A 12,022-nucleotide genomic window follows, 5' to 3' on the forward strand; every position below is an offset into this window, starting at 1 on the left:
TGTAAAACGTAGCTACTCAGACAGACCTAAAACAGAGTGTCTCAGAGCCGCCTTCAGAGAAAGCAAAACCAACATTAAGATAACTTCTGTACATGTGAACAAGTAACACTTAGAACCCTTGATGATCTCTTCAGGGTGATGAAAATCAATAAGACCTCTGCAGCCAACATTTGGTAGTGACTATGTGTGCAGTAAAAAATTGTACTTGCATCACTGGAGTGTGCGGAGTGTGAGTTACACACACCACACAAACACCTTTACACCTCTTGGTAAAGCTACTGTAGTGTCTTCATAAAGACTTTCACACTGGACATTACTTTTGGCATGTCATGACTTGAACATTGATTGTAAGTAGAATGCATTGATGCCCTAGATGCTTTATGTATTGCAGTAATCAATTCTAGAGAAGACAAGCATGTCCCAAATATCACACTCAAGTTTTCAGGTACAGTGCCAATTGATGGGAGGTGCCAAGAAGCATGCCTTTAAGTCTTTTCAATATAAGTCAAGTAAATTTAAAGTCATTCAAGTTTTTATGTCAGAGATGCAATGAGAGAGTACAGAGACAACCACTTCATTTACAGGTTTAGTATACTGTATATATCTGATTATCGGCAGCATAGAGAGGATCATTCAGACCATGTGATCATAATAGCTGACTAAGAGGCAATATGTAAGTGTTGATTAGTAGCGAGCCTCGTAATGAGCCTTGAGGAACACCAGATTTATAAGATTTATAAGAACCCAACTTCAGAACTGAAACCCCAGGAGAGACAAAGTGTTGGCGATCAGAGAGACAAGAACTTAATCATTTCAGAGCAATGCCTGAAACCCCAAATATAAATTAAGATGGGAAAGTAAGATGTCATGGTTAGCAGTGTCAAAAGCTGTGCTGAGATCAAGAAGAATAAGGATAGTGTAAGATGACCAGGGGAAGGGTCATTCGTAACAGGTATTTTCAGAATGACCTACAGTACTTAAAATACTAGATATGGAGCTAAGCAAAATGGCTGCCAAGAAGAATCAGCTGACCTGTATATGGAAAGGGTCTACCCTGAGAAACAATGAAACACAGCTGAGCCTCATCAGGAACCGAAATATAAGTGCCCCGGAGGCAGTGAACAGAGTGGAAGCCGATAAGGTGAATACAGTTTGGAGGAAGAGAGAGGAAAGAGGATTGTGTTAAAGATCGGACTAGAGAATAATGGACTACTGAAAGGAGAAACGGTTTATAGTATTCGGATTGCGGATTGTGGATAAGGATACATCGCAGATTGGCTTTATTACGGACTTTTGGAATTCAGATCGGATCAGGATTAAGAGAACGAATTACGGATTGGATTTGGAAGATGATTGGACGGAAGAAACGCCATGGAACACAAGAAAGAAAAGTGTGGTGTGAGTACTTCTCTAATTTACATAAACTTTCCCCTGGAGACACCACAATAGATACAATTAATCATAATAATTGCAAAATGGTAACATGATACAGTAGATAGATAAGTCTTTATTGATCCCGAAGGGAAATTCTTCTACCTGATAACTGGGCCAATACTATCTTGGATGGCAGCTGAGTTTTAGGCAGATTAACAATGTTTTCAACTTCCCCAGCTTGATAACTTTATTCTACTCAGAAGGTTTTGAGCAATGGTGATAGAGTTGCTGTATAAATATATCTGTTCCTGGTTCATGAGGACAATAAATATGGATTAAGACGCAATGACACTCGGTGTGCTTGTTTGCAGCAGAGCTCCTCTGTCTGTCTGCAATCACTGCACAGTCCTGATGAAGGAGGTTTTTATATGAGTGTGTAACACTGTGTAAACACACCACACACTGTGACAATAATCTGCTGCATCTTCAGCCTGGACTCCTGTGATGGTCAGAGTGAAGTCAGTCCCAGATGCCACTGAAACGTTCTGGGATCCCAGTCTGAAGGGTAGTTGCATCATAGATCAGGAGTTTAGGAGCTTCTCCAGGTTTCTCTTGGTTCCAGGCTAGTAAGTGCTTAGTGTAATTTATGTGCACTGCAGAACTGGTTTTATAGCTCACAGTGACTGTCTGTCCTGGGAGTACAGATTTCGCTGCTGGAGTCTGAGTCACAGTAACCCATCCACCGGATTCTGAAAATAAAAGATCAAACACAATATTATTGAACAAAATACTTAAAACACTTTATTAAGCAATTTATGTTTTCAGTGTTTTCTTGTTTTACACAAAGTAATTATTTTCACTTTAACTTTAATGTTCATAAAATATTTGAAAGCCTTTCCTACCCTGGGCCCAGATGAGGAGTGTCCAGATGAAGATGGTGATGAAAGTCAGTGTTGCTGTGCGTTCTGTTGCCATGAAGGAGGGCTCTCAGTCATGAAGTGTTAAACTCACAGGGCTATAAACACTCACAGAGCACTGAAGTGTGTGCTGCCAGTGCAGTGTCTTTTCTATGCAAATTGTCTTCCTGGGTTCAGCAGCACTTGTATCACAAAACACAAGTCAGATGAGACTTAATTCCACTGTCTTTCCTTGAACACTATAAGAAATGTCTCTTGGGAGCACACACATAGAGCATTTAGTCAAATCTAACTGTGGAGAATATACATTGAGTTAACATGTGTTCTGTGTTTTATTGCTCCATGATGCTGAGAGTCTTAATCCCAGTGCAGACAGTAATCTTGCTCTGTCTGAGCACACAGAGCCAAGTGCTGCTTTAACCAGACTCTCCACAGTCCACTCCATTCCAGCTGTGTTGAGTTGAATAAGGTCTCAGCTGATTGTGTCTCATCCTCTGCTCCTTATAAAGCTACTCTCTGTCTAGTCCTGCTGTCCTGGGAGTGTTCATGCTAAACTGCTCATGCATCTTGCTCTGTCACAACACACAGCACCAAGCCTGTGTTTCCAGCACCGACTGGCTACAAGTGCTTCTGAACCCAGGAAGACAATTTGCATAGAAGACACACTTTGCATAGGCAGCACATGCTTAGGTGCTCTGGGAGTATTAATAGCCCTGTGAGTTTAACACTTCATGACTTCAACAGAACCCACAACAACAATAACTTTTATCACCGTCTTCATCTGGGCACTCTTCAGCACTGTTCAGGGTAGGATTGGGGTTGGATATTTTAAAGATTTTACCATATTTTTATTCCATATGGAAAAATAAGGAGTTAAGTTAATTTAGTTGAAGACAACAAAATTACAAAATCAAAAATTGTGAAAATCTTTTCAATATGTTGTTTTTTGTATGTCTATCACATTGTGTTTTATTGATTTACAGAATGCAACGGACAGATTTCTGTGACTCAGCCTCCAGTAATATCTACTGCTCCAGGACAGACAGACAGTTACTGTGAGCTGCAAAACCAGTCATGCAGTGTACAGCAATAATGTCCTAGCCTGGTACCAACAGAAAGCTGGAGAAGCTCTTAAACTTCTGATCTATGGAGCAACTGACCGTCAGACTGGGATCCCAGAGCGTTTCAGTGGCAGTGGATCTGGGACTGACTTCACTCTGACCATCACAGGAGTCCAGGCTGAAGATGCAGCAGATTATTTATGTCAGAGTTTCCACTATCCCGGCAGTAACCGTGTGTTCACACAGTGTTTCACACCCGTACAAAAACCTCCCTCAGGAGGACTGCACAGTGACTGCACTGCTGCAGCTGGAACCTACTGCAGGTGCACTTAGAAATTTTTTTGTTAATATGTTAGATCATTTTTGACAATCCTGCAGTGTACATATAGTGGATTATTATTTAATAAGGACAAAGATATTGATAACTTGTATTATATTTAAGAACTTATTAGGGATTTGAGATTATTTTCAGTGAATTAGGGTAGTTTTTCTCTTTTCTCTTGGAAGACTCCAGTGGAGGTCTCACAGCAGCACTTCCACCTTCTAGCCTGTTCAGTTTTAAGAAACTTGGCAAGTTGGTATAGGCAGTAATGAGATCAGAGATTATGACTGAATGCCTCTGAGTCAGAACCCCCATGAAAGGCGACAAAAGGCACTGTACTTTGGGAGATACTGTCCACTGGATGAGCTGTCACACTGAGGACCTGACTACCTGGACATTAAGCCGCTCCACTGTGTCCCAACTGCAGAGAGGGTTTCAGCAGAATGGCAGGACAGATGACCATCCAAGATCCAGTCGCCATCGAGTGACCACACCAGAGCAGGACCGACACATCGGACTGGTCCATCTGAGAGATTGTTTCAGATCTACCACCCGTACTGCTGCTGAAACTGCTGGCAGAAACAATGCCCACTTCAGTGACAGGACAGTGAGACTCCATGCTGCTGGACTTAGAGCGAGGTGACCTGTCAGAGACCCTCTGCTCACATCTCCTAGGCGTCACACCTGACTGGCTTGGGCCAGACAGATGCTGCAATGGACTCGTCAGCAGTGGCATCATGTCCTCTTCAGCCTGTTCCACACAGACGGGAGGGCCAGAGTGTGTATGAGGAGATGTTGCATTTATTTTTTCCATCTGTATATATAGATTTTTTAATCACCCATGTTTTGCCCATTCATTTTATACTAAACAACCACAGCCCATTTCTCCTTGAATGCTTATGGTCCTTAATTTTGATTTTAATGGACTCTTTTGAGTTGGCCTTTTTCTAAGTTAATGGAGTATGTGATGTGGCAACTCATCCAGTGCTTCATCAATTCTTGGAAATAGGATGGTGTTGTACCTTATTTAGCCACTAGTGGGATGACTTAGTTTTCCAGCCTTGTGTCCTCAATCAATGATAAGATAAGATAAGATTGTATTGTCCCCTGTGGGAATTTTGTTATGGACATCCAGCACTCCTGTACATTTAAATAGAATGCAAACAAAAAAAAATATAGGAGAAAATAAATAAAGGAGGAAATAAAAATATTGCACAATATTCTATTACAAAAAAACAAAAAAACAAAAAAAACATTGCACATCACTCTATTGCACATGCACAGTATAACACATAACAACATGTAACATTTATAACATATCACATCACATATTGCACTCAAGTGGGTTGTAAGAGTCAAAATGGTGTTTATCCTTGACATTTGCGTTGAAGAGCTTTAATGGATAGTGGAACAAAGGAATGTTTGTATCTGTTTGACTTACTGTACATTTGGGAACCCTAAAACGTTTGCAAAAAGGAAGAAGTTGACATTCAGAGTTAAGGATGTGGGAAGGATCTGAAATAGTTTTCCTCCCTGTTTGATTATGGATTTTTCAAAGATTGTCTGCAGGGAGGGATGTTGTTTTACTCCTGTGACCTTCAAAGTTGTCTGGATGAGGCGGGCAATTTGCGATTTTAAATTAACTGATAGATTACCAATCCACACTGTAATACCATATCTGATAATGCTCTCAATTACAGCACGGTAAAAGAGTAACATTACTTCCTGTAGAACCCCAAACATTCTTAGTCTTCGCAAGAAATATAAGCGCTGCTGAACTTTGGAGCAAACACTCTCAACATGAGTAGTCCAGCACAGGTTACTGTCTATGTGTACACCTAAGAACTTATATGAATCGACCTGAGTGTTCAGTTCGTTGTGGATTACTACATGTGAATGATCACTAACTGCTCTGGGATCTCCTGTTTTTTTAACATTCAGAATTTGGCTATTGTTGTCACACCATTGCACAAACATTTGGATTTCTGACATGTATACAAATGAGCTGATACCTCTATGCATTAAGCCAAGAACAGCTATATCATCTGAGAATTTGAAAATGAAGTTGCTTTAACTACTGCTTGTACAATCATTTGTATAAAGTGTGAACAGAATATAGTTGGATCAGAATAATCTATTCATTAAATTAAATGATGTGGCAACTCATCCAGTGCTTCATCCATTCTGGGCAAAGGGATGGTGTTGTACCTCATTTAGCCACTAGACGGATGACTCGTTTTCCAGCCTTGGGTCCTCAATCAATGTGGTAGGATCAGAATAATAACAATCTATTCATTAAATTCGAAATTCTTACAGTAATGTTTCTTGTAATCAGAATTCTGACATCTGTTTCTAATATAAATAAACGTGTAATTCCAGATCAAATAAGTGATATTTATTGGCATTTTCTTTGATATACCTTGTGTCTTGAGGTTTAATGTAGTTGGTTTTGTTTCTTTTCAATATAAAAATGAATTATTTTTAGGTTTGTTTGCCCACTTTCTTAAAACTGAAGCTTAACAAATGTATTTGTCTTGCATTCCTTATCTCTGTAGTAGAGGGTCTCTTTTCATGAGAATCACCAGGCCTACTTTGTTCATGGCCAAAACGTTTTATTTCTGTGTCTGTGCAACTCCTATCTCTCCTTGAAAGAGAGAGGTTCACAGTTCTTTTGGCCTTTGAGGAGCCACAAGGAATAACAAATGCCCCATTATTCAAACATGCTGGCATGTAGACTTACGTATTTGCAAGAAATGAGCACATATACCCTGATGATAGACAGTATGGCCTACATGATCATAGAGTAAGTTAAGACATTTTTGTTGTTGTATATGAAGACACAGAGATAAGTGCTGCTTTAACAAGACTCTCCACACTCTGCTGTCTTGAATGGAATAAGGGCTCAGCTAATGTCTCATCTTCTTCCCCTTATAAAACTGCTCTCTATCTAGTCCTGCTGTTTTTGGAGTGTTCATGCTAAACTGCTCATCTTGCCCAGTCACAACACACAGCACCAAGCCTGTGTTTCCAGCACTGACTGGCTACAAGTGCTACTGAACTCAGGAAGACAATTTGCATAGAAGAGACAGTTTGCATTGGCAGCACATGCTTCAGTGCTCTGGGAGTGTTTATAGCCCTGTGAGTTTAACACTTCATGATTGAGAGCTGCCCTTCATGGCAACAGAATCCACAGCAACAATGACTTTTATCACTGTCTTCATCTGGGCACTCATCTCTGCTCAGGGTAGGATTGGGCTTAGATATTTTAAAGATTTTACCATATTTTTATTTCATGTGGAAAAATAGGGAGTTATGTTAATTTAGGTAAAGACAACAAAATTACAAAATAAAAAATTGTGAATATCTTATGAATATATTGTTTCTTTTATGTCTATCATTTTATGTTTTATTGATTTACAGAATGCAATGGACAGATATCTGTGACTCAGCCTCCAGTAATATCTACTGCTCCAGGACAGACAGTTACTGTGAGATGTAAGACCAGTCCTGTGGTGTACAACAATAATCACCTAAACTGTTACCAACAGAAAACTTGAGAAGCTCCTAAACTCCTGATCTATGGAGCAACTAACCGTCAGACTGGGATCCCAGAGCGTTTCAGTGGCAGTGGATCTGGGACTGACTTCACTCTGACCATCACAGGAGTCCAGGCTGAAGATGCAGCAGATTATTACTGTCAGAGTGGTCACTACCTCAGCAGTAACTGGATGTTCACACAGTGTTACACACACGTACAAAAACCTCAGCAGGACTGCACAGCGACTGCACTGCTGCAGCTGGGACCTACTGCAGCTGCTGAGGGTGAAGGCAAAGACACAGGACACAGCCTGTGGGGGCACTCAGCTGCACACAAACATTGATATTAGTTCAATACATACACAAAAATACATTCAGCATGTCACTGTACTGACAAAGGGAGGCAATATTTTGGACCACTGCTACACAGCAGTAAAAGGAGCATACAAAGCGCTTCCGAGACCGAGTTTCAGCAAATCGGACATCATCACTCTCCTGTAGCTTTCGGACTACAAACAGAAGCTGAGGACCTCCCCCATTGTGAACAGGTTTGTGCACTGTTGGTCTGAGGAGGTGGAAAGCAGGTTAATAGACCACTTTGATTGTAAAGAGTGGGACGCATTCAGAGCTCCCAACACAGATTTAAATGAGTATTCGGACACAGTCACCAACTATATTATGTATTGCTGGTGACTGACATTTGTGTACCAGAAAATAAAATTAGGACATTTCCATATCAGGATCTGTGGTTCAACAACGACATTTGCAATAAAATAAAAGATATATCCAATACATTCAAATCGGGGGACAAAGAGCTGTACAGGGAATCACAGTATGCATTAGAGAAAGCCATAAAATGTGCTAAATGGAGCTACAGAGTGCAGCTTTAAACACAATGCACTGACACCCGGAGGCTGTGGCGGGGATTACAGTCATTCACAGGTTACAAGGGCTGCAGCCAGGAGATTGACAAGAACAACACATGACAATCTGAACCATTTCTATGTCCACTTTGATGGTCTGAGCTCTGAGAAGAGCCCAAGTGTACAGGGAGAGTTTGTTCTGAAACTCTCAGAACAGGACGTGCAGAAGACTCTTAGGGTGAAAATCCGTAAGACTGCAGGGCCTGATGGGATACCACCCCGTGTCCTTAGGACATGTGCAGCCTAGCTGACCACAGTGTTTATGGACATTTTTAACCCCTCCCTGTCGCAGTCCATTGTCCCCACCTGCTTCTAAAAAAACACTATTGTTCCACTCCCCAAAAAGGCAAAAAGCATCTGTGGTGATGAAATGCCTGGAGAAGCTGGTGTTGTCTCACATCATCTCCTCCATCACAGAGTCCCTGGACCCTTGCAGTTTGCCTAGCAGAACAACAGATCAGTGGATGATGCTGTATCCCTAACTCTACATACAGCCTTGGACCACCTGAACACTATGAACTTATACGTAAGAATGCTGTTTGTGGACTTCAAATTCCATCATACCCAGCCAACTGGTGACAAAGCTCAGGGGACTAGGACTGTGCAACTCTGTGCAACTGGCTGCTGGACTTCCTAATCGAGATATCACAGGTGGTGCAGATAGGTAATAAAACATCAACACCACTCACTCTGAGCACTGGCACCCCACAAAGCTGCTGTCTGAGTCTAAGGTTGTGCTCCCTGTTCACTCACGACTGCACAGCAAAACACAGCAACAACCGCATCATTACATTTTCACCACTATAATAGGTCTGATCAGCGATGATGATGAGTCCACTTACAGGGATGAAGTCATAAAGCTGCTAAGGTGGTGTCATAGCATTAACCTGGACTTGAATGTGAGTAAAACAAAAGAGTTAATAGTGGACTTTCGGAGACACAGGCTGCACACTCACAGCCCACTCAGTATTGATGGAACAGAAGTGGAACCAGTCACCAGCTTCATTTCTAATGATCTAACCTGGACTGTGATCATGGACTCTATCTTGAAAAAGTCTCAGCAGCGCATCTATTTCCTGAGGTGCCTCAAGCGATGTGGGATGCCAAGTACCTGTGTTGGTGAACTTCTACCGCTGTACCATCGAGAGAGTCCTCACCAATGGGATCACTGTGTGGTATCCTAAATGTTACACCCCTTTACCCCTAGACACTTGGGGCCGTAACAGTTGGATTGATGGACTGACAGACTTTTTAGTTTAGGTATTAATTTCTCACAAGAAGGAAAACAAAACATTTTAAATTTCAGATATGTCAAATGTGATCAGTATCTCTTTCTTCATTGATGCACCTAAAATGATTCAAAAGAGATGTTTTTTATTCACATGATTATCAACAATGATCTATAATTAATAAATAAATAAGAAATAATTTTCTAAGTGCAAGAGCAGTATGTCCCAGCTTCAGCACTACAGTCGCTGTGCAGTCCTGCTGAGGGAGGTTTTTGTATGGGTGTGTGAACAGCCAGTTACTGTTGAGGTAGTAAGTACTCTGACAGTAATAATCTGCTGCATCTTCAGCCTGGACTCCTGTGATGGTCAGAGTGAAGTCAATCCTAGATCCACTGCCACTGAAACACTCTGGGATCCAAGTCTGATGGGTAGTTGCATCATAGATCAGGAGTTTAGTAGCTTCTCCAGCTTTCTATTGATACCAGGCTAGTCTGTGCTTAGAGTCATATATGTACACTGCAGGACTGGTCGTACAGCTCACAGTGACTGTCTGTCCAGGGAGAACAGATTTCACTGCTGGAGTCTGAATCACAGTAACCTGTCCACTGGATTCTGAAAACAAGACAAAACACCGTAAAAGCAGATAATTGATTTCTAGAATGTTTAAAGACTTTTAGCAATTTCACACCTTACTGTTCACCTGGTTCACCTAATTTTCAAGAATCTTAATTGATAAAAAATAAGTATTAAGTCATACCCTGAACAGTGATGAGGAGTTTCCAGATGAAAACGGTGATGAAATTCATTGTTGCTGTGGGTTCTGTTGTCGTGAAGGGTGGCTCTCAGTCATGAAGTGTTAAACTCATAAGGCTATAAACACTCCAAGAGCACTGAAGCATGTGCTGCCAATTCAAAGTGTCTCTTCTATGCAAATTAAGTGTAAAAAATAATCATATTTGTTTGTAGGTTAATAATAATAATAATAACAACACAACTACTTTCAGATTGACTCATTAGTATGACACTCTTGTCAGCTCATAAGATTCATTGAACTAATATCAGTGTTTGTGTGCAGCTGAGTGCCTCCACAGGCTGTGTCCTGTGTCTTTGCCTTCACCCTCAGCACCTGCAGTAGGTCCCAGCTGCAGCAGAGCAGTCGCTATGCCGTCTTGCTGAGGGAGGTTTTTGTACGGGTGTGTAAAACTGTGTGAACACCCATTTACTGTTTGGGTAGTGTACACTCTGACAATAATAATCTGCTGCATCTTCAGCCTGTACTCCTGTGATGGTCAGAGTGAAGTCAGTCCCAGATCCACTGCCACTGAAACGCTCTGGGATCCCAGGCTGACGGTTAGTTGCTGCATAGATCAGGAGTTTAGGAGCATCTGCAGATTTCTGTTGGTACCAGTTTAGGTAATTATTGTTGTACACCGCAGGACTGGTCTTACAGCTCACTGTGACTGTCTGTCCTGGAGCAGTAGATATTACTGGAGGCCGAGTCACAGAAATCTATCCATTGCATTCTGTAAATCAATAAAACACAATGTGATAGACATACAAAATTTATTCATAAGATATTCACAGTTTTTGATTTTGTAATTTTGTTGTCTTCACCTAAATTAACTCCCTATTTTTCCACATGAAATAAAAATATTGTAAAATCTTTAAAATATCCAAGCCCACTCCTACCCTGAGCAGAGATGAAGAGTGCCCAGATGAAGACAGTGATAAAGGTCATTGCTGCTGTGGATTCTGTTGCCATGAAGGGCAGCTCTCAGTCATGAACTCACAGGGCTATAAACACTCCCAGAGCACTGAAGCATGTGCTGCGAATGCAAATTGTCTCTTCAATACAAATTATCTTCCTGAGTTCAGCACCACTTGTAGCCAGTCAGTGCTGGAAACACAGGCTTTGTGCTCTTTGTTGTGATAAGATGAGCTGGTAAGTATTAACACTCACAGGACAGCAGGACTAGACAGAGAGCAGTTTTATTAGGGGCAGAAGATGAGACATCAGCTGAGCCCTTATTCCACTCAAGACAACAGAGTGTGGAGAGTCTGGTTAAAGCAGCACTTATCTCTGTGTCTTCACATACAAAACAAAAATGTCTTAACTTACTCGATGATCATGTCACACATGTTATCATGTATTTTATCCGTCACTGGGGTATATGTTATTATTTCTTTCTAATAAGTCTGCATGCGTTCATCTATGAATAATGGGGCATTTGTTATTCCTTGTGGCTCCTCAAAGTCCAGAAGTACAGTACTGCAAACCTCTCTTTCAAGGAGAGATAAGAGTTGCACAGACACAGCCATAAAAGCTTTTGGCCATAAACAATGTAGGCCTGAAAAGAGACCCCCTACTCCAGAGAGAAGGAATACAAGACAAATACCTGGGCCCAATACCTTAATATAATTCATATAGATACCAATGTTTCCCATTATGTAAATGTAAAAATTCTGTAAAAATCACATTTTTATACTGAAAAGAAACAAAATCAACTGCATTAATCCTCAAGCCACAAGGGATATCAAAGAAAATGCCAATAGATATCACTTGTTTGATCTGGAATTACACATTTATTTATAATAGAAACAGATGACACAGTTAGAATTCTGATTACAAGAAAAATTACTTGGAACATTTTGACTTTAA

At 40.9% G+C, this 12,022-nt stretch overlaps 1 protein-coding gene across 1 annotated transcript in view; it reads right to left on the reverse strand.

Moving 5' to 3' along the window:
- The window catches only part of LOC148815795 (immunoglobulin kappa light chain-like), a 268,304-nt gene extending 257,203 nt beyond the window's left edge, over positions 1 to 11,101 (reverse strand). Inside the window, exons 1-3 of the mRNA XM_088904691.1 lie at positions 11,053 to 11,101; positions 10,603 to 10,832; positions 1,033 to 1,054 (exon numbers count right to left, since the gene is read on the reverse strand). Of these exons, the coding sequence (XP_088760817.1) occupies positions 1,033 to 1,054; positions 10,603 to 10,832; positions 11,053 to 11,101 (301 nt within the window). The remainder of the gene's footprint in view (positions 1 to 1,032; positions 1,055 to 10,602; positions 10,833 to 11,052) is intronic.
- Positions 11,102 to 12,022: the final 921 nt, after the last annotated feature.

Source organism: Atractosteus spatula, chromosome 24, assembly GCF_055471065.1.
Source record: "Atractosteus spatula isolate fAtrSpa1 chromosome 24, fAtrSpa1.hap1, whole genome shotgun sequence".
Lineage (NCBI taxonomy): Eukaryota > Metazoa > Chordata > Actinopteri > Semionotiformes > Lepisosteidae > Atractosteus > Atractosteus spatula.